Source organism: Delphinus delphis, chromosome X, assembly GCF_949987515.2.
Source record: "Delphinus delphis chromosome X, mDelDel1.2, whole genome shotgun sequence".
NCBI classification, from domain to species: domain Eukaryota; kingdom Metazoa; phylum Chordata; class Mammalia; order Artiodactyla; family Delphinidae; genus Delphinus; species Delphinus delphis.
Genome location: NC_082704.1, coordinates 13,474,288 through 13,497,734, shown reverse-complemented (window position 1 = coordinate 13,497,734; position 23,447 = coordinate 13,474,288). Strand labels below are relative to the sequence as shown.

Sequence of the window (23,447 nt, the reverse complement as noted above, 5' to 3'; positions counted from 1 at the left end):
CATTAATACCTAACCTGTGTATATAAAATTAAAAGTGAATGTTAAAGTGAGACATTTGCACTGGTAGCTGTCATATACTATTGAAAAGTAAAAAACAAAAATTATTACTGAATATAGAAGAAAACTGGGGGTAAAAATAAACAAGGGACAGTTTTTCCTATTTATATGTTATATCTACCCCTCATGAAAGTTTTCAACATGTTTTATGTTGTCTTTCTAATGCACGCAAACATGATAAGATGTAAATGTCTGTATTTCATTCTTGTTGGTTTTGTTACCAACAATTACATATCATACATACTAACCTAAAATAAGCACATTTGATTTCAAAATTATGTTTGAAATGTAATTCTGTTTTCACTACTTTCTACTGAGTTACTTTGTGCTGCACTTTTTTCCTAAAAGAGAATGGAAAAATGATCTACTTTTTAAAACTATAGCAATTGGACAGATCATTTTATTTTAAATGTTAAGCACCAAACAGATACAGTCACATTTACTTTTCAGATGACTTACATGAATTATATTAAGGTTCAGAGTGAGACAACAAGCATAAGTGACACCTGGAATAAAGTTAAGGTTCAGTATTTGGTAACAGGAATATAGATCTTCTATGGTTCAGCATGAAACAACACACATAAAGGGGACCGCTGGAATAAAGTTTAAGATTCAGGCTGAAACCGCAAGCGCAAAGACAACTATTTGTTCAGTGTGAGACAAAAACAGGAAATTTTCACTGGGAAAAGGTTATGGTTCAGTGTGAAAAAACAATCCTGAAGATTGGATTGGAATCTTCAATCCTCATTCTGCTGGAATGAGGTCAAGGTTCACTAGGCAACGCAAGCAATTAGATGACTGCTCAAATAAGATCACGTTTCAGTTTGGTGCAGGAAGCATAACAATGAATGGCAGAATTTATTCTTCAGTGTGAGACCAAAAGCATCCAGCTGACTGCTGAATGAGGTGAGTTTGGTGTGCGACGAGAAAGAAGATCACCAGGGAAATAAGTATAAAGCTCAGTGTGCCACAGGATTCCTGAACATGACGCTGGAATTAGGTAAAGGCTTAGAGGATGACAAGCTGGAAGGTCACTGCAGCAATAGGATAACGTTCAGTGTGACACAACCACCACGAAAATGATGGATTATTGTTAAGGATAAGAGTGAGACAAGAGCGTGAAGATGACTCCTGGGAGAAGGTTAAAAGGCCCAGTGTGAGATGCAATCAGAAAGATAAACACTGGACGAAGGTTATTCTTCAGTGTGGGACAAAATCTAGAAGATGAGTGCTGGAATAAACTTAGAGTCAATGGGAGAAAACAGGCCTGTTGCTGACTGCTAGAATTAAGGTACACGCGGTTCAGTGTGACCTGACAAACATGTTGGTGACTGCTTCAATAAAGGTTCAGGATGAGACCACCAACCTGAAAATGACTGTGGAAATATGGTTAGGATTGAAAGGGTGACGATGTGTATGAAGATGGCTGCTGGAATAAGGTTAAGGTTCAGTGTGCAACAATAAGCAAGTGGATGGATTACAAAAATAATTAGGCTTCAGTGTGAGGCAACAAGCAAGAAGATGGCCTCTGGAATAAAGGTCAGTTAAGTGTGAGACTATAATTATGAGGAAGACCACTGGAATACAGATAAGGTTTACTGAAAAACATCAAGCATGAAGCTGACCACTGCTATTCCGTTACTGTTCAGTATGAGTCAACCAACGTGAAGATGACCACTGATATAAGGTTAAGGTTAAGTGTCAAACATTGTCAGAAACATGATTGCTTGAATGAGGTTAAGGTTGAGTGTGGGATGGCAAACATGGTATGACTGCTGGAACCAACTCAAGATTCAGTATGAGACAAAATGCGTGAAGATGGCTGGTAGACTCATGTCTTGCTATGATGTGTGATCAAGCATTCAGTTGACTGCTGGAAGAAAGTTAAGGTTCACCAAGCCAACACAAACAAGATGAGTCGTGGAAAAGTTAAAGTTCAATGTGACACCAACAAACATTAGCACAGCCACTGGAATAAGATTAATATTTAAAGAGTGTCAACAATCTAGAATATTACTGATGGAACAAGTTAAGGTTCAGTGTGACACAACTACCAAGAGGATGCCTGTTGGAATAAGGGCAACATTCAGGTGAGTTAAGAAGCATAAAACAACAAGGTCCTACTGTATAGCTCAGGGAACTATATTCCATATCTTGTGATAAACCATAATGGAAAAGAATATGAAAAAGAATGTATATATCTATAACTGAATCACTTTGCTATACAGTAGAAATTAACACAAAACATTGTAAATTAACTATACTTCAATTTAAAAAAAGATGCATGAAGGTGACTACTGGAATAAGTTTAAGTTTCAGCATATGTCTGACCACAAGCATGACGATGAATGCTGATAGAAGGCAATTATTCAGGGTTTCCCTGGTGGTGCAGTGGTTAAGAATCCGCCTGCCAACGCAGGGGACACGGGTTCGAGCCCTGGTCTGGGAAGATCCCACATGCCGCAGAGCAGCTAAGCCCATGAGCCTACAACTACTGAGCCTGCACTCTAGAGCCCGCGAGCCACAACTACTGAAGCCCACGCACCTAGCGCCCGTGCTCTGCAGCAAGAGAAGCCACTACAATGAGAAGCCCGCGCACCGCATCGCACACTGCAACAAAGAGTAGACCCCGCTCACCGCAACTAGAGAAAGCCCGCGCGCAGCAACAAAGACCCAACGCAGCCATAAATAAATAAATTTATATTAAAAAAAAACAAAAAACAAACGGTTCAATTAGAACATGACAAAAGACATTTCACTAAAGAAGACATACAGATAGAAATAAGCACATAAAATGATTTTCACCATTATTAGCCATTAGAGAAATATAAATTAAACCACAATGAGATATCACTATACACCTATCAGAATGTCAAGAATAAAAAATAGTGATAATACCAAATGTTGATGAGTATGAAGAGAAACTGGATCTATTCACAAATTGCTGATGGGAATGTAAAATGCTACAGCCACGATGGAAAAGTTTAGCTGAGTCTTATGAAACTAAACACGCACTTACCATACAACCCAGCAATTGCACTCTTGGGCATTTATCCCAGATAAATAGAAATTTTTGTTCACACAGTAACCCGTGAACAAATATTCACAGCAGCATTATTCCTAATAGCCAAAAACTGGAAACTCTGGTGTGCTTCCTGGGTAAGTGGTATACAAACTATGGTACAACCATCCCAAGGAATACTAACTCAGCAATAAAAGCAGTGAACTATCGACACGACATTCCCAGCAAATTGGATGACTCTCCAAAGAATGATGTTGAGTGACAAAGCCAATCCCCAAAGGTTACATACTGTATGAGTCCATTTGTATAACATTCTCAAAAAGACGAAATTATAGAAATAGACAACAGATTAGTGATTGCCAGGCATTAAGGAGGAAGGGCAGGAAGGAAGTGGGTGTGGCCAAAAAAGGGCAACACAAGGGATCCTGACAGTTATGAAACTGTTCTATATCTTGAGTATGATGGTGGATGCATGAATCCACACGTGATAAAATTGCATAGAACTAAACACACACACACACACACACACACACACACACACAAAGTAAACTGGGGAAATCTGAACAAGATAGATAGATTTGTGTCAATGTCCTGATTTTGATATTGTACAGTACTGCAGTTTTGAAAGATGCTACCACTGTGGAAAACTGGGTAAAATGTACATGGGACCTCTCTATTTTTTCTTGCAATTGTATGTAAATCTACAATTATCTCAAAAGAAAAGCTTTAATTAAAAAATCAATTGCAGTTCTATATACTAACAATGAACATGTGGAAACCAAAATTAAACACACAGTACCACTTACAGCCACTCTAAAGGAAATGAGATAGATGTAACTCTAACAAAATATCTACAGGGTTGCTGAGTAAGTACAAAGAGGTAGCCCAAAGCAGTTCTTCTGTGGTGATGGAATATTTTTGTATCTTGATTGTAGTAGTGGTTACATGAATCCTGACATGGGATAAAATTGCTAGAGCTGGGCTTCCCTGGTGGCGCAGTGGTTGAGAGTCCGCCTGCCGATGCAGGGGACACGGGTTCGTGCCCTGGTCCAGGAAGATCCCACATGCCATGGAGCGGCTGGGCCCGTGAGCCATGGCCACTGAACCTGCGTGTCCAGAGCCTGTGCTCCGCAACGGGAGAGGCCACAACAGTGAGAGGCCCGCGTACCGCAAAAAAAAAAAAAAAAAAAAAAAAATTGCTAGAGCTATACATGCACACACACACACACACACACACGAATTAATGCAGGTTAGAAAAATGGTGAAAACTGAATTAGGCCTGTAGTCTAGTCAAGAGTAATATACCAGTGTCAGTTTCCTGGTTTTGATATTATACTCTGTCTATAGAAAATGCCACCATTGGGGAAGCTGGGTGAAAGGCACAATGTCTTTTTTGTTCTATTTGTGCAACTTCCTGTGAGTCTATAATTATTTCAAAATAAAATGTTAAAAATAAATGAGATGAGGCCAAGGAGAGGTTTCAGAAATGATTGGAGGAAACAGGTTCTGCAAATGAATGACGCTGGATCCAGTCTGGAACAAAGGGTTTCTATAAAGCATAAGTCTATATTCCTGTGCCCCTTCTTTTTCAAATAATTTTTATTGCATTATACAAGTAATACTTATAGATATACATATGGATATACATACATATACATGGAGAATAAAAAGTATGTCCTCCTTCCTACTGCCTTAACCAGAGTAAACAATGTTCCGTAATTTGATATATATCTGCCCTGGTGTTTTTTATGCATTCATATCCATGCATGGTTATATTGTTGATAAAATCATGATGCAATCCAATAACCTAGTGTCTCTCAGACTTACTTTTCTTCCTTGATCATGCAGGTAGACATTTGCTCAGTGTATATGAATCTGCTGGGTTCCTTAAACACTTATACAGAGGCTACAGAGATATTCAGTGTGATGGTGAACAGGCATTTTGAGAGAGACTATTAAGGTATTAATTTAGGCCAGTCCTCCTTGTGAAAATTGGGATGAGGTCTTCGTGAATCAGCTTCATGCAGACAGCTTTTTAAAAGTCCTGACCATAACGAAGCATGCGCATTTCAATAGTCTTGAAAACGTGACGGAGTTTGGATTGGATGTGGTTTAGAAAAAGATTAGACGAAACCACGAAAAGGCTTTAAAGCCCAAAGCAAGAAAAAGGCAATGAATGAGAGCAGATTAATACCTGAGAGGACCTTGTGCGGTATCCAGGGCAAAGATAGACTAAGAGGAGTGCTTAGAAATCACTACAGAGTGAAAGGTAAGGAAAACGAGGCAATGGAGCAATTCACGAATAAAGAAATACACATGACCAGCCAATATACCCGAAAGGAAAAAAATGCGCGTGTGGGTTTGGTGAAACTCCATAGGGCAGAGTTACCATAAACATGTGAATTCTTAGAAAAGTACAGTGGGTTGGCTGGCCCGGTTTTCTGTGGAGACAGGGAGGGAGAGGAGATGGTGTAAACGGGGCAGAGGGTTCAGGGTGGGCCTTCTGTGCAGAATCAGCCCAGCGGTCCAGACCCTCACGGCCTCTACTCCTCTGCTCTAGCGCATTCTGCAAAAGGATCCCAGGGCAGCAGCGCCTTACAACGCACTCTGGCCCTCTGGCCCTGTTCTTGGGAGTCGGGCAGGAGGCGGGGCTTGCCGGCGGGGCGTGTCCCGTGGGTGGGGCTGAGTCCGCGGCGGCCAATCTGTAGCCCCAGAAAAGGGCACGGCCACGCTAGGGGCGGGGTTAAGCTGGCGGCCGCCACTCAGGGAGCAGGCGAGGGGGTGGAGCTGTCTGTGGCGGTGGCTGCTGCTGCCTCGGGAGACGGCGGAGCGGGCGGGGCGGGCTGTCGCCTCCAGGCCTCACGTCCACCTGCCCACCCGCTCCCACTGCGGTCAGTCAGCGGGGTGTGCGCCGGGCCGAACCCATGGCGGCGTCGGCGGCCCTGTCTGCGGCGGCGGCGGCTGCCATGTCGGGCGTGGCGGTGCGGCTGTCTCGCTCAGCTGCGGCCCGCGGCTCGTACGGCGCCTTCTGCAAGGGGCTCACGCGCACGCTGATCACCTTCTTCGACCTGGCCTGGCGGCTGCGCATGAACTTCCCCTACTTCTACATCGTGGCCTCGGTGATGCTCAACGTCCGCCTGCAGGTGCGGATCGAGTGAGCGCCCGCAACCACCGCGCGGCCGCGACGGCAGGGGCGCCGGCATGAAGCTCCGCGGGACTCAGGGCCGCCGGGACGCGGCGGGGGAAGGAGAAGGGGCGGCCCGGGCCCCCGGACCCTAGACCTCGGCGGAGGTCACGGCCACCGAGCCCCAAGCCCCGGCTCTGGTGACCCACGTCGCGGCCGGTGACGAACTGCACAGAAACTCGCGAAACGGGCCCTTTCCATCGAACTCGAGAAAATTACTTGAGTGCGGCCGACCTGTTGCCTCACCTTGGGCGAAGTGGGGAGCAGAAGGAAGAAATTCTGCAGCAGGAACGTGAATGACTGGCCCTGACCAAAGAGGTAGGAGGCCAGAGGTTGGACTTCGGGCTGGAGGGAGGTGGTTGCCATGACATGTAGATGTCCAGGCCCCTCGGTGGTTTGGGGGAGACGTGGAAGGGGCCCGAGAAAGCCAGCCGGGAAAGCTGCCGAGCCGCGAGCAGGCAAGGCAGGGCGGGCGCATGCCCTCCAGAGTCCCTTGTCATATTTCCAAGATGGGGGTGAGAGGCGGCGGCCTCGGCATCTTGGAGGGTCAGCCCATCACCTCCCGGCCACGGCCTCAGTGGTGTCACCTGAAAACGGGGGAGTGGAGGGAAATGGGCTCAGGGAGGCCCAGGGAAGGCCCTAGAGGAGAAAAGATGCTGCTACCCTTGTCCTCTACACGCTGGGGGGCAGCCTGGAAGGGCGGCTGTGTTCTTGGCCAAAGCCCAGGTCTGTTTCTCAGAGCTTTGCAAACCGGCCCCCTGCCTGGTCTCTGCGGCCGGGGGACTGCTCTCTGCCTGCTGCTGCTGGCCCTGTTGCTCCCCTCTCCGCTCTCCTGGGGCATCCTCCAAAGCTCCGCATCTGCGGCCACGGAAGAGCAGGAAAGGTGCATTCCTCCCCGGCCCTCCCGCCATCTCAGCCACGCTCCCTCCAGCTCCTCCCCGTGCCCTCCCGGTGCCACAGCCCTGGACGGCCTCCAGCAGCCCCCGTGTCCCAGAGGATTTGGGAAAGGGGGGATCTCCTTGAGCGGAGGGCAGCTCTCAGGCTGGGGTGGAGGGGAGATGGAGAAGGGGCTTGTAGAGGAGGTGACACTTGGCGAGACAGGGACCTCTCTGGGTGGGGAGGCAGCTCTCAAGTCCCCATCTCTTTCTTTGTCTCAGGAACTGGTGTTATAGGAAGTGACCTGCCCCTTCTCTGGTCTTGTCAAGAGAGTGCCTAACCCTAACCCTGACCCTGACCCTAGAGCTGCCTGGGGAGCAGCCTAGAGAAGGGCCTGACCCACGAGGACAGGAAGGGACCAGGCACAGACCCCGAGGGGTGGGGAGGCCCAGTGCTCCGGTTCTGACACGGGGCAGGAAGGACAGACCTAGCGACGCTCTGCGGGAGCTCTGTCCTCCCCACCTACTGGGGCTCTGGGAGGGGAGCGCTTTGCCCTTATCACACAGGTAAGAAGTGGTGGAGCCGAATCTGCCTCTGGGCCTGCACTCTCCCACCTTCTTCTGGAAGACCTAGCACCGTGGGATGGGGGAAGGGAGCAGAGGCTCCCAGGGGACCTAGAGACAGAGGGGCCCATGGTAGGAAAAGTGGAGTGTATGGGAAGTCACAGGGAAGACCGGGGGACAGTCTGAGCTGAGATGGGCACGGGAGAGATGAGTCCCAGCACCCCCGGCGAGCAAGGTCCTCACCCACAGAGCCGGACCTCCCCACCCTGCCGCAAATCCCACCCAAGGCTGGACCAAGGGCTCCTCAGTGTTGAGTGGCACAACCCTCTCAGTTTGGGTGGTGGGACGGGAGGGTGGGTGGCTCCTGGGGACCGTGTCACCAGGAGGGGAAGGGACAGTGGTGGGTGGGGTGGGGCTGAGACCCACGCCTGACCCCATGTCTCTGTCCCCAGGCTGGCCCCTGGGCCCAGCATCTCACGGGAGAGTCTCCTCTGGATGGGCCTGCATTGGTCCTGGAGGCCTTGGCTGCGCTGCTGACTGACGCCCCAGGAGCGGCGCAGAGGGGAGGCAGGACAGACCCTGGCCCTCACCCCGCACCGCTGCCACGTCTGCTCGGGCGGTGGTTGCTCATGGTCGATGCACTCAGAGTTCCTGGGGCTGAGCACCCCAGCAGCCTGGTTGCCCCCAGGACAGAGCGGCCGAGCCTCACACCATGTGCCCTCCTCAGCTGCCCAGCTGGAGCCCGGGTCCCAGGTGAGGATCTCTGCCTGCCTCACCCCGGGGCCGGAGGCTGCACCGCGGCCACCACGTGCCCCCCACAGATGCCCACCGACGGGGCCTGATGGCTTCCTTCCTTGTGCCAAGTCACCCGGGAGCCCTGGTCCTGGTGGCCCTCCTCCAGCCCAACTGTGCCCACCCAGGGCCACTTCTGGGAGCCTGCCAGCCTGCGGACTGCATCCCCGGAGCTCTGGGGACAGCCTCTGAGACTGTGCCACGGGGCTGCATGGGAGGAGAGCAGAGGACGAGGGGCCTCCTTGGGGCTGATTCGCAGACGTGCCCCTTTCAAGCCCAGCTCTCACTCTCCGGGTGGCTCGATCCCCAGCTCCAGCCTCTTGCTGGGCCAGCCTGAGAGGGCCTGAGAATGGCACAGGGGAGGCTCTTCACTGACCGCGTGGGTGCCCGTGTGTGAGTGCGCATGTATGAGTGTGTGCGGGTGTGAGCGCGTGTGTGTGAGTGAACGTGCGGGTGTGAGCGTGTGTGGGGGTGCTTGTGCACACACACGAGTGGCTGTGCGTTGCAGCGGGCGCGGAGCTGTTGAGCAGTGAGCTGTGCAGGGTGCCCTGTCCTCCCTGGGCTCGGGGCTCAGCTAGAGCTGCCTGGGGCTGCTTCCCAACAGGGAGAATGCGCGCTGGAGGCCCAGGGGCCCGGGCTCAGAGACCCCCTCCCACCCATCGTGGGAGGGGCACGGCGGTGGCCCTGGCTGGGGCTGTCTGCGCTCTGAGGGGCTGGCCGTGGGAGGGGCTGGGGACGCGTCCTTAGCATGCGCTCCTGCCGCGGCTGTTCTTACGGTTCTGGCCCCGAGTCCTGAGCTGCTTCCGCTTCCCCACCTCTTCCTCGTCTCCCCCGCTGGGCCCTTGCTGCTTGACGGGCTCTCAGAGCACTTTATTTATTTGCCGTCTGTTTCTCAGGCAGTGGAGCTTTCACAATATCAGACACCGACTTGAATGAGACAACTTCCACTTTCCTGTGTGTGATGTACTCTGCACCGGGCAGCAGCGTCTGGTCAGAGAAATGTTCTTGTTTCGGGTGTTGTTAAATCTTGTTGTCTGTCTCAGTTAAGAAGAAAGTCCTTTGAGTTCAATCAAATAAAACCTGGAGGCCTCCTGTTTCTGCCGCCTCGGAGGAGAGAGGGGCAGCGAGCTCACCCCACTCTGTTGGCCGGGAGCTGGGGGAGGGGAGCACCCCGAGGGCTCTAAGGGGGCGGGGCTGAGGGCGGGGCTGGTGCCGGGTCAGAAGATGTGGCGAGACCCGAGCTGACCTGGACCACTGCTCCCGTGAGGGGAAGGCAGCAGCACAGGCCTGGCCCAAGAGGTGGCACTTTGTCCCATTCACAAACTTTATTTGAATCAACTAACGCCTAGGCCTTTTCTTCATCTTAGAGGCTGGTGTTAGAAGGCGCGTAATTCAGCTGAACCCCGAGGGTGGGCTGCGGTAGGTGAGGTGGAATGGACTGTCTGCAGATCATTTTGTGTCCCCGAAGGCCCTTCCGCAGCCACAGGTGGCAGGGTCTCCATCACCTCCCAGCTGGCCAGGTGGTGTCTGAGTTTTGGAGAAGATCAACCTCTGGGACTGGAAACCTGCCTCCCTTACTCCCACCTTAGACGCAAGCTGTCCCGGCAGAGAAGCCAGGGCGGGGGCTCTGAGGCTGCTGCAGGGGGAGGGTGGGCCGAGGACAAAGGGCTGGGGAGGGACGCCTGCAGGGGAGGGCAGCACCCGCCTCGGAGGAATGCAGGCCCATAGGACCCAGGAGAGGGGTGTCCTGAGGACTCGGGGTGTGGTCACACGAGGAGCGCAGCCTGGGGTAAGACACCTGTCGCCAAGAGCTCCGCAGGGGTCAGAGCAACTTGACAAGAGGGCCTCTTCCAGCATCCGCCACCCTAGGAGGGAGGGGTAGACTCCAGTCCCGGCCAGAGCCCCAAGCTTCCCGTCCCTTGGTCCAGATGGTCCTGTTCAGTCCCTGATGGTTCTGCACCCACTTCAGGGACCAGGTAGCCTGGCACAGCCAGATGGGAGAGAGGATCCAGCACCCAGGGCCCAAGGGACCGTGATGAGGGAGGACCGTATTCCCCCGCGAGGGAGGACCGTATTCCCCCGCGAGGGAGGCAGGCAGGCTGGCGCATCACACTCTGGTTAAGAGGGGTGCCTAGGACACCAGAGACCTGCGCGCTGAGCCCAGCTCTTCCACTGACCACAGCGGAGCCCCAGGCCAGCCACGGGCACTCGTGCATTTTCAGAAAGGAGCCTTCAGGGTGCTGTGGGCCTTCAGTGTGAGGATGTCTCTTCAACAAATGGCCCCAGGTCTCAGCCAGAGCAGCCCTGTCACCATGAGGAAAGGAAACGAACTGGCAGGTGATGAGAGCCTGCCGAGCTCCAGGCACCATGCCTTAACCTCATCATCCCCATGGCCACCTTCTGGAGGAGGTCACCACTAGGATGTCACTGAGGTTGAACCTCGAGCTGGCCTCAGCTCCTCACCCTTCCCCGCTCCTTGGGTTGCACGTTCTGCCCACTGTTCCCACAGCCAGAGCCCTTTTGAGGACGCGGCCTTGAGAGAGTAAGGCGTCTCTGGGACTATCTGGACCGAATATGTGACTGAATTCCATTAAGACCTCTACAGACTTTAAAGATTCTGCCAGGTGGGTGGGGAGAGCTGCTTGTCTTGTGGCCTCAAGACAAGCCTCATCTGTAAGTTCCTTTGCTTAGTAACCGTGCCCCCTTCCCAGTCTGGAGTGGTCTGCTTCTTTCTAGGTCTCTCCTTGCCTTCTGTGTACAGGACCAGTTTGCAAACCAGCACCACGGTTATCCCCATTTTTCGGAGAAACTGAGTCTCGGAGCCCAGTCTGAACTAGAAGCCCAAGCAGAAGCTGTTTTCCTGAGGCCCCAGTGCCTCTTGCAGGGGCAGGGAATTAGGCTGGAGGGGTGGTGCAAGGACACAGTCTGAAGGCGACCCTGGTCTTTCTGGGTAGGGGCCAGGGGCCAGATAAGGAACCCAGGGCTTGGGGGCGGAGCTGGGAGCCTTAGCAACGTGGAGCTCCCCATTGGAGCAGCTGGGGCCACGCTGAGGTGGGGCCACCTGTCTTCTTACGAACCTCCCACCTCTGCAGACTGACTGGGATCCAAGCAGCTGAGTCAGGGGAGGGCGAAAGAGCAGCTGAGAGGGCAGTTCCAGGAGGGCCAGTCAGAACCCAATACAGTCAGAACACGAGAGAGAGAAACGGCGTACAGAGTCCCAGCCCAGCCCACCCCGAGGGAAACTGCCCAGTTTCGGATGAATTTTCACTTTGTGTGCATGTCCTTTATATACGTAAAATTAGGAACATATGACTTTTTTCACTTTATGACATAAACACTTCCTGCTCATCTTCCTGTGTGATGAAGTAGGCTTCTGCTTCCAAAGCCACAGAGTATCTCTGGTATGAAGCTCTCATCATGTATTTTGCACTGCCTCTTGCTTGTTTTCCTTTGTTGTTGTTTGTTTGGGGGGTTGAGTTTGAGGTTGTTGTTGGCTTTGGTTTGCTTTTGTGGTTTTTATTGGGTTTTACTGATGACGCGGTGACAGGTGTCCTTGTGGATAAATGTTGTGGTGCAGTCATGGTCGATCTCTTACCATACACTCCTGCACGTGGGCCGCAGGGTAGGCATGCCTCAGGGGTTTGACACCCTCCAGAGCAGCGGTGCCACGTTACTGTGCTCATGCCACTCAGGAGTGAGACTGTTGTGAGACAAGGGTGGCAATTGTGGGTCACAACACGTTTCAAAATCTGTTACTGCCTTTCCTGCCTCAAGCTGGGTGCATTTCTCTCTCCTCAAGATCAGTGTAATCTTTCATTTAACTCATCATTTCCCTCAAACTCTTCCTTTCCCATCATCCCCAGTTCACGGCTAGAATTAAATCCACTCTCCAGTTGTCCTGGGATAAAGTCGTGGTTCCTTTCTTTCTGCTCCTCACCTTTGCCTGTAGCGAAGTCTCAAGACAGGTTTTGAATCTCTCAATTGGATAAGCCAAATTGTTTATTTTGATATTTTATTTTGCATGCCTTTCAACACATATCAAAATTACATTTTTTTCATATGTTCATTGGCCATTTGTAGTTTTCTTTTAAATTGTAGGGAGTAATTTTTTATTGAGATATAATTGATATATAAATTGTGTACCTTTAAGGTGTACACATGTTGGTTTGGTACATTTATATATTGCAATTTGATTACCACCAGTAGTGTTAGCTCACACCTCCATCACATCACATAATTATCCTTTCTTTTTTGTAGTATGAATCATTAAGATCTAGTCTCTTAGCAACTTTGAAGTTCATGATACAATATTGTTGACTATAATCGCTATGCTGTGCATTAGATCTCCAGAACTTATTCATCTACTTGTTGCAAGTGTGTATCCTTAAATAACTGATCCCTGATTTTCCCGCCTCCCAGCCCCTACTAACCATCATTCTACTCTCTGTTTGGCTTTCTTGGATTCTACATAATGTAACATCATATAGTATTTGTCTTTTTCTGTTGTTCTTGTCTCACTTAGCATAATGCCCTCAAGGTCCATCCATGTTGTCACAATTGGAAGGACTTCCTTCTTTTTCCACTACTGAATAATATTCCTTCGTGTGTGTGTGTGTGTGTGTGTGTGTGTGTGTGTGTATCTCACATCTTCTTTATCCATTCATCCACTGATGGATAATTAACCTTTTTTATTTTTAAATAGCCACACCACGTGGCTTGTGGGATCTCACTTCCCCAACCAGGGATTGAACCCGGGCCATGGTAGTGAAAGCCCAGTATGCTAACCACTAGGCCACCAGCGAACTCCCCACTGATGGATACTTAGATTGTTTCCATGTCTTGGCTATTGTGTATAATGTTGCAATAAACATGGGAGTTCAGATATCTTTTTGATATCCTGTTTTCATTTCCTTTAAATATATACCCGGAAGTGGAATTGCTGGACCATATGGCAGTTCTGTTTTTAAAACCTAGAACCTAGGGACATAGAGTTGTCCTGGTGCTGAGGCCAGCCTGCCTGTGGTTCAGGGTGAAGTCGGGTGCTCACTTCCCTCTCCTGCCAGGGCACAGACAAGTACTCAACAAACAATAGAATTAATGCAATCAGCACGGATGCCACTTTCCCCAGCAAACTTTCTCAGTTTAATGGATTCCCACCAACAAAATGACGCTTTCTCAGTGTCCCCCAAGTCATCCCTTCAGTGCCAGACTCGGGGGCAGGTTTTTAGGGCACAAAGGTGAGCAAGTTCAACGTGGCCCCTGCCCTCCGACCGGGGACAGATCCATGGTTCTTCCACTTGGCTTCAAATACACAGGCGTTTGTGAAAAAAAACCAAATTCACCCTTAGCTCAGGGTGATGCACCGTAGGGGAAATCTGGAAAGGCATCTGCTGCAGGAGCAGCTGGGGAAATGCAGGGCCGGGAAGCGCCCCCGTGGGCCTTCTCTGCCCCTGTCTTCCCCACTTGGGATCAATGCACACAAGACGGAGCCGCCTCTGCCGCCCAGACCAGGGGTGCTGTGGGGGGACAAGGGGACTGAGAGGTACCTGGTGGGAGCCCTGGCTGCCTGGGGCACTCTCCCTCTGCAGGGTCCCCCTCCTCCGGAAGACGGGCACCGCCCTGGTCAGAGGCCTGAGCGTGGTCACCGCAGCCTGGTCACGCACCACAGGAGATGATGCACGAGGTCTGCTTCTGTCGAAGCCGCTGCCTCACAGATGCCCTCTAGTCAAAGTGACCTCTCAGGGCCTGAGCCTCCTGCTGTCGGTTCTCAGCCTCGGTGCCCCCAGGGAACCCTGCTGCCACCCTAGGAGGTGACACGGGCCCCATGCTCCAGTCCCTGGGTGCGCAATGTGCAGGGCCCACCTCCGTGGCCGTCCAGCCAATGAGGGTGCAGCAGGTAGGCTCCTGTGGCCGCTAAGAGGAGGTGGGCGGGGACATCCTGGCTCCTCCCATCATTGGTGAGGGTGCCAATTTGGTGGCCATAGGGAAATGGGCTGGGGTCTATGCCCTGTGTGTGCTTCAGGGGGATGAGGGGCTCCTCTGTGGGGTCCTTGGGAGGATGGGAGACTGGCATGGAAGGTGTGGCTTTTTGATCAGAGATACAGCCCTAGAAGAAGCTGGGGGATCTGCACCCTCCTCACTATGATTCTCTTTTTTCTGCTTCATGGATCACATCCTCTGTGAATGGGAAGTAGGGAGACCAGCAAAGGCCTGGTCTAAACCCCCTAGACATACATACCATGACCAAGTGGCATTTATCCCAGGAACGCAAAGTTGGTTTCCGTCTCTATCTATATGCTTTTCATGGATATTTCAAAAAAAATGGAATCATACGATATGTGACCTTTTATATCTGGCTTCTTTAACTTAGGATAATATTTTGGCAGTTCATTCACATTATTGTATTATCAGTACCTTTTTCCTTTTATGGCTGAATAATATTCCATTTTATGGATATATGACATTTATCCATTCATATGTTGATGGACATTTGTGTTGCTTCCACCTTTTGGCCATTGTGAATAGCCCTACTATGGACATTCAAGTACAAGTTTGTTTGAACACCTGATTTCAATTTTGGGGGTCCACATCTAGGAGTGGAATTGCTGGATCACTTGGTAGTTCTATATTTAACTTATTGAGAAACCACCAAACTGTTTTACATAGAAGCTGCGCCATTTACAGTCTCACTCAGTAATGTATGATGGTTCCACATGCTCTCTAACAGTTGTTATTTTTCTTTTTTTAATTTATGGCTATCCTAGTATGTGTGAAGTAGTATCTCATTGTAATTCTCATTTGCATTTCCCTAGGGTTAATGATGTGGAGCATCTGTTCATTTGCTTGGTGGCCATTTATACGTCTTCTTTGCAGAAATATTAAGTACTTAGGGATAAATTTGACAAAAGGTCTGCAAGACCTGTACACTGAAAACTACAGAAGAAATTAAATAATACATACATAAATAAATGGAGTGATATACCATGCTCACAGATTTGAAAACTCAGTGTTGCTGGATGTCAGCTCTACCAAACTGATCTATAGATTCAGTGCATTCCCAATAAAATCACAGTAGGACTTTTAAAAGAAATTGACATTGACAAAGTGATTCCAACATTTCTATAGAAATGCAAAAGGCTAAGGACAGCCAAAAAATTTTGAAAAAGAACAAAGATGCAGGATTTACACTACATTTCAGGACTTAGTATAGAACCACAATAATCCAGGCAGTGTGGTATTGGCATTAAGATAGATTTAGAGATCAATGGAACAGAACAGAGAGTTCAGAATATACTCACAACTATATGGACAATTGACTTTTGACTGAGGTGCCAAGGCAATACAATGGAGAAAAAGATAACATTGTCAACAAAGTACTGGAAACATTGGAAAAGCACATCTTTAAAACCAAACTTGACTTAAAAATTTTTTTTAATTTATTTATGTATTTATTTTGCTGTGCTGGGTCTTAGTTGCAGCACGTGGGATCTTTGCTGCCACGTGCAAAACTTGACTCTTACATCATATACAAAAATTAACTCGATATCATGACATACATATGAGATAAAACCATAATACATGCCACCTGCGAATTACTGCAGTTCAGTATTGCACTGCTGGGTGCCCTTTCCCCGATGCCAATTTTAATAAGAAGTTAGATTCTATCACCCTGGGGATCACAGCGGAATGGCTAAAGCAGAGGCTCTACAACCTCACGTTGACACCCACTCCCTCCACTCCCTTCCTGTGTCCCAAAACCTCTCTTCTCTTTCTTCTCTTCCCCTTATCAAAACTGGCTGTGCACGGGTGCTGTCCCCATGTCTGAAGGCCTTGGCAACACAACACCCTCCAGTGGTTTCTGATGTAGTTCACGGAATCCACCAGGAGATGGCGCTGCTCCACTAGCGCCGGCCAGCCTCGGGCTGGAGCGTGGAGCTTTCACCCAGCTTTGGCAGAATTCGCTTTCTGTAAATGAACAAACCATGAGGACGAGATATATAGGTTTTCGAGTTATACGAGGTGCAAGATCTTGGGCAAATAAGAACCTATGAACTGATTACGTGCTTCCGATTTCCATGCACGCTACAACAAGACTTGCAGATGCATCCGGCGGGCAGGGCATCCCAGTAAGTCACCAGGGACTTTTCAGAACACCATCAGTACTGGAGATGGGCCGTCCCATCTTTAAACCAGACGCACGGCGGGTGGAGCAGGCTTGGGAGGGAGAAACCAGCTGGGCTCGAACCCGGCGTCTTCAGGTTACGAGCGGAGTCACTTTGGCCAGGTCCTTCAGGCTCTCTGCGCTTCGCTTCCTTCATCTGCGAGATGATTAGTAATTCCCAGGTTCTCTGAGGAATCGGTGAACTAACGCACGTCAGTCAGTGAACACCGAGCACGGTGGCTGACACGTGGGAGAGGTTCGAACACGAGGACTCGCCTTTATTAATGATCAGCCTGATTCGGAGCTGGTCGGACGAGCTGCTCAGTCTCAGGACGTCAAAAGGCAGCACTGCGTCAGGGTCAAGGGCGCAAACTGTCGTTGGACACAGCAGCTCTACCACTTAATCAGGGAGGCGGGATGGCCCTGGCCTCTCTGAGCCGCAGCGCCGTGACCGGTCCAATTGGCGTGGGCAGCACCCAGCTGGCGGGCTGTCGCGGGGTCCTAGGCGGCCGCGAGCGTGGGGAGGGCCTGGCTCGTGGGAAGGGCTGGGTGGGTGGCGGCTGCCGTGGGAACCCGGCCGCAGGTGCGGCGCCGCCGCGCACCGCCCGGAATCAAAGGTCTCCTTGCGCCCGGTCCGCGCCTAGTTCCCCCAGTTCTCCTCTGCTCGCCCTCAGCCACACAGAGGCGGTAGCCGAGCTCCAAAGGGAGAAAAGGAAACGGGAAACACAGGCGATTCTATCCATCAACATTTCCCCGGATTTGGAAAAGACAAAGCCACCCTGTGACTTTGATGGCGGTACTACCGCTGAAATCCGCGGTGGGCCTTCCTGAAGCTCACAGCCTGCCTCCGCTGCCTCCCAGCTTTGCTGGAAACGTCCAGAGGCCTAGTTCGCTGGAACCTTTAACCTCGCACCGCCTCTTAGAGCTGTCTCTCCTCGCCAGTGCCTCTGGGAGGACAACTGAAGGACAAGAGCCCGGCCACATTCCTGTCCCCACTCCGTCCTTCTTGTGACTTCACCTTGTCAGGGAGAAGCCGGCCTTGTAATGCTTTGTGCAGTTCCCTGTCCCTGCTTCCCGAGGTCGCTCCAAACCGGGCCCAGTTGTCCATTCAGTCCAGCCAGTGAGGCTCTGGAGCTTGTTGGTAGTGCGAAGAATTTTGAACCCCAGCATTTCAGAAACCAAAGATAGTCTTCAGGTTCGCTTGTAGTTGCTTTAAACAGAAGGCAACAAACAAACAAATCAACCAAACAGATTTAACAAAAAGTCTGGTTTGGTTTCATCGTCATCGCTAATAGTATTGTGACCACCTAGAGGGTGGGATAGGGAGGGTGGGAGGGAGACACAAAAGGGAGGAGATATGGGGATATATGTATATGTATAGCTGATTCACTTTGTTATACAGCAGAAACTTAGACAACAACATAAAGCAATTATACTCCAATAAAGATGTTAAAAAAATAATAATATTTATTGGACCCTGAAGAGGAACAAGGTTCTGGCCTAGGCACCTCATAGTACTGGATTCTACAACACTCTTTATAGACAATATAGATGAAACAGAGCAGCTTGTGTCAGATAAACATAAGGCATTCAAGGAACAACCAAGTTTTTTTTTTTAATCTTGAAAGCTTTCCCCCCCCAAGCTTTTAAATCTGGCTTCAAGCAGAGCAATAGAATAAATGTATTAAAATTATGCCAGAAAGATGGTAGTTGGAGGGGAGGAAGTAGGTTAGACAAGGAGAGGCATTTTATAGCCACATCCTCAATCATTTTCCGGGTCCAAGCTGTCCTCATGTCTTGCCTGGATGATGGCGACAGCCTCCTCCTACCTGGAAGCCTTTTGCCCCTCTACACAGCAGCAAGGTTGAGTTTTTTAAAACGTGAATCACGTTTCTTCCCTGCCTAAAGCCCTAGGATTCCACACTTAAACTACGCAGCAAACACCATCCTTGTGTTCTCTCGTGCTCCCCCAACACTCCTGCCACATGTGCCTTGGGAGGAGCTGTCCCTTTTGAACCCCGATCATCTCATGGGACCTCCTTCTTGTCATTCAGACCTCAGCTTAACGTGACATCTCAAAGAGGCCCTTCCTGACTACCCTCTGCTTCATTTGCTCAGTTCTTTGTCGCACAGGACTTATTTGAGATGAGTTATTGATCACCTGGCTCTCACTAGAGAGCGTGTATCCCAGGAGGGCAGCGTCCTTGTCTGTCCTGCCCCCCAGCTGTCCCCAACACTTAAACGGTGCCTGAGAAACAGTGGTTTAATGATGATCAAGATAATCCCACCACCTTTTCCCCTTTCCCTAAACATACAGTGATTTTCCACCTGGTTTTGTGACACTTCACGGTGACTTTACGCTTGTAAGTGGAAAAGGGAGCAGGATGTGAACCCTTGTACTTGAGAAACCTTAGATAAGTGCTTTGACTTTTTGAAACTTCAACTTGACTTACACTCTACTTACCCTGTGGGCTGTGAGGATTAGATAATAAATGTGAAATCTCTTATGAACTGCAAAGCACTGTACTAGGCCACCATAGTCGAACTGCTCCCTCATTTTTTTTTTATTGAAGTAGAGTTGATTTCCAATATTGTGTTAGTTTCAAGTGTACAACATAGTGATTCAGGGTTTGTTTGTTTTTTTTGCAGATTCTTTTCCATTATAGGTTATTAGCAGGTATTGAATATTGTTCCCTGTGCTATACAGTAGGTCCTTGTGGCTTATCTATTTTATGTATAGTAGTTTGTTAATCCCAGACTCCTAATTCACTCCGCCCCCCGCTCCTTTCCCCTTTGGTAGCCATAAGTTTGTTTTCTATGTCTGTGGGGAAAGGAAGCCAAGAAAAAAAATTCTTTTAAGTGATAGCAAGTCAACAGAGATCTGCCTACTGCACCCAGCTATAAAGCACAAATATTAAACAATATGTAAATGCATTGATTTTAAGGAGACAAAATTCCAATATGCTTTTAGGAGAGGGAATAGGTGTTGAACAGTGTTGAAAAACTTCTTTCAGTGGATATTTTCCTTTTTAAAATTGTTCTCTCCTGTTTGTCAAATTGCTGGGCCTTGAGAATTTAAAATGAGCTCGTAGCAGCCTTGTTTCCGTGTTTTTCAGTCCTTCGCCTTCCCTAGAGTCTACACTACATGAACTGCCTTCAAACAGACAATAGTATTGCTTATCATCTTTGTCTTCTGTAGTTTTTTTAAACCTGGGATAGAATTTTTTGAAATTCTATTCACATAATCAATTACCCCAATTATTTTAAATTTCAATAGTGACTACAGAATTATGTTATAATGTAATGGAAATGTCTTGATTCTTTTAGACATTTGCGGGTTTTCATAGAGACAACCTAGTGGTTCCAGCACTGTAAGCTCTGGGGTGAGGTGCCCTAGGTTGGAATTCCAACTGTCATGTTGGGAGGATTCAGTGAAAATCGTATATGTGCAATGCCTCAGACACAGTAAATGCTCAGTCATAACTATTCTATGGAATTTTGCCTCATCTTAGAATCTTAGATCAATAAAATGTTTAATGTTCTCCCAGATACATTCTACATGTGTCATTCAGTAGTTTAAGGCATCTTAACTTACCAGAAGCATAAAAAAACCAAACACATAACTAGTTTTTACTGCATAATAATGTTAAAGTGTACTTAAGAGTTTTGAAGGACACTGTCCCGCATATGAGAAAAATCAAGTTTACCATGAAACCTGAATTCTATGACATTGCAAGCTGAAAAAAGAACTATCCCCAAACCTCCACTCACTCATTTGTTTAACTTGCCATTATATTCCATTTCAGTCAGAATAATCTTTATTTCAAAATATCATTTTAATTATACAAAATTATAAAAATCTAGCAAAGCCAGAGATATGGATATATTTTCCTGGAGGTTCACATGTCAATTTTTATTCACAATGTCTTTTTCAATACAATTTACAACCTCATCCCCATTTCCAGTCTGATTATACAAATGCTAAGTGGCAGAAAGGTCTGGAATAAATATATCAAAAAAAAGTGGGGTGGGAGCTGTGAAACTAAGTTGCATTCAACAGGTTCTATGAGGGTGGGGTTAAGTGTCTGGGAAATAAAAAAGCGTAAGACACATAAAATAAGCTACAAGGATATATGTAACAATACAGGGAATATAGCAAATATTTTATAACAGTAAATGGAGTATAACCTTTAAAACTTGTAAATCACTATATTGTACACCTGTAACATATAATAGTGTATATCAACTATACTTCAATTTTAAAAAAGAGTAAGACAAACTACTATATATAAAATAGATAAACAACAAGATCCTACTGTATAGCACAGGGAACGATATTCAACATCTTGTAATAAAGTGTAATGAAAAAGAATAAATATATGTATATTTATACATATATACATATATGTATAACTGAATCACTTTGCTGTACACCAGAAACTAACACAACATTGTAAATTAACTATAGTCTAATAAAAACATTATTTTTAAAAAGTAAGATATAGTAAGTAGAAGTTGGTGTTTTGTTTTTTGTTTTTTAAAGATTTTTTTGATGTGGACCATTTTTAAAGTCTTTTATGGAATTTGTTACAACATTGCTTCTGTTTTATGTTTTTTTGGTTTTGTGGTCCCAAGGCATGTAGGATCTTAGCTCCCTAACCAGGGATCAGACATGTACCCCCTGCATTGGAAGGCAAAGTCTGAACCCCTGCACCGCAAGGGAAGTCCCTGGAAGTTTTTTGGTTTTTAATTTTTTAAAACCATTTATTTATTTAGGCTCCTCCGGGTCTTCATTGTGGCATGCAGGATCTTAGTTGCAGCACGCGGGCTTCTTAGTTGCGACATGTGGGATCTAGTTCCCCGACCAGGGATCGAACCCGGGCCCCCTGCTTTGGGATCACGGAGTCTTACCCACTGGACCACCAGGGAAGTCCCAGTAGTTGGAAGTTTTTAGCTAAAGTTCTTTCAATGTCTTCTTTGCCTTTTGCTCCAAGTTTAATAATGCACGTGAACTCAGTTAAATGAAAGTTTCCCTTTTTGTCAATTGTCTCTGAACAGCTCATCCACTTCTTCATCTACCAACTGAACTCCCATTGTCGTCAGATCTCTCTTGGATAATCCTCCTGAATGGTGCCTACTGCTTCTTTATCAAAGCAAGCAAGAGCATTCTTCTGGATCTGCACCATTTAACTTCTCACCAAACACCAGGAGGAGCAAGGTGAAATTTATGGGCCCTGGGACCTCATTCATCATGGCATTGAGGTATGCATCAGCTGGATTCTTCCCTGGAGAAACAAACACATCACGCAAGTTTTCCTTGATGAAACCATCTCTGTTCTGATCAATTACATTGGAGGCCTCTTTGAACACTTGAATCTGTTGTTGGTCAAATATGGCAAACACATTGGAGGTGGCGAATTGAGGACATTTCTTGGTGGTCTTAGTCTTTGCCATTTTGCTCTATGTGGTGGCTGTTTAACTCTGGGAATCGGTCCTTCAGAAGTTGCAGTTAATCTTGTCCAAACTCAGTCCCATTAAAGCATGAATGAATATCCCAGTCAGCCACTGTAGAAGTCTCTTCAACAGAGCCCAAGGCCAGACACAAGAGCTGCCCTGTGCCCTGTTTTTTTTAAGTTCCTATCAGTTGGATATGAAACGAGATTGACAAATTGCGGTACTTGTTGAATCTTAGTAATGGGTACTTGCAAGTTTGTTAGACTTTTCTTTTGAATTTGTTGTATGTTTGAAATCTTCCATAATAAAACTAGGTTAAATTATCCTATCCCCCCAAAGGGCTGCAATTCAATGGTTGTCAAGCTCTTAAAAAAATAAACAAACTGACTCCTTTTATTTTTCAAATAAAATCTTAGGTGGAACCCTAATGTAAAACAAATCAAAGGTGAGGTGCTCTGGCTGAAGCTAGGGTGTGGGGTGACTAGAGTCCTGCCTCTGGCCTTCCATCCACACCAGCAGTGAGAGCCCTTGAGCCACTTCTGTAATATATGCTTACTTGCTACTCAAAGTGTGGGTCAGGGCCCAGCAGCACGAGCATCACCTGGAAGCTTGTGACTCTGAGGCCTCCACCCCAGACCAACTGAATCAGGACTTGCACTTTCACAATGTGCCCAGTGATTCCAGTGCTCATTAGAGTTTGAGAAGCACAACTCCGTGGTAGCTTGAGGCTGGAGAGGCTAAGTGAGCTATATTTTACAAATGAACTAAGGAAGGCTCACAACCATGTGCACAAAGCCACACAGCTAGTGGGTGGGAGAGCCAAGGTTAGCAGCCAGGTTGCCTGACTTTCAGCTCAGCCATTTCTGCACTATTCTTGTCGATTGCACCCTATGGCAGATTCCCCTCCGGTCCCAGGGGACAAGTTCATGCTTTGTTTCTGGGACCAAGCCCCTGTCTCATGTCCTTGCATCTAAATCCATGGCTTGCTTCCTTACCTAACATCAAGGTGCTCCAGAACTGGGGTCAAGGGGCTTCCCTGGTGGCACAGTGGATAAGAATCTGCCTGCCAATTCAGGGGACACGGGTTTGATACCTGGTCCAGGAAGATCCCACATGCCGCAGAGCAACTAAGCCCGCAAGCCACAACTACTGAAGCCCGCGTGCCTAGAGCCTGTGCTCCGCAACAGAAGAAGCCACTGCAATGAGAAGCCCGCGCACCGCAATGAAGGGTAGCCCCCGCTCGCCTCAACTAGAGAAAAGCCCATGCGCAGCAACGAAGACCCAACACAGCCAAAAATAAATAAATAAATAGATAGATAAAAGAACTGGGGTCAAACC

At 48.2% G+C, this 23,447-nt stretch overlaps 1 protein-coding gene and 1 pseudogene across 2 annotated transcripts; one reads left to right on the top strand and one right to left on the bottom strand.

Moving 5' to 3' along the window:
• The first annotated feature begins 5,888 nt into the window (after positions 1–5,888).
• LOC132418631 (small integral membrane protein 10-like protein 2A) lies at positions 5,889–21,782 on the top strand. 2 transcript variants are annotated; one of them, XM_060002619.1, is made up of 2 exons: positions 5,889–6,581; positions 21,759–21,782. In XM_060002619.1, the coding sequence occupies exon 1, from the start codon at positions 6,004–6,006 to the stop codon at positions 6,235–6,237; it is 234 nt and encodes a 77-aa protein (XP_059858602.1). In that variant the 5' UTR covers positions 5,889–6,003; the 3' UTR covers positions 6,238–6,581; positions 21,759–21,782. The 2 variants fall into 2 exon arrangements, with proteins under 2 accessions (XP_059858602.1, XP_059858601.1); XM_060002618.2 differs by lacking the exon at positions 21,759–21,782 and adding an exon at positions 8,155–10,099.
• LOC132418766 (myosin regulatory light chain 12B-like) overlaps positions 21,563–23,447 on the bottom strand; it is a 29,103-nt pseudogene continuing 27,218 nt past the window's right edge.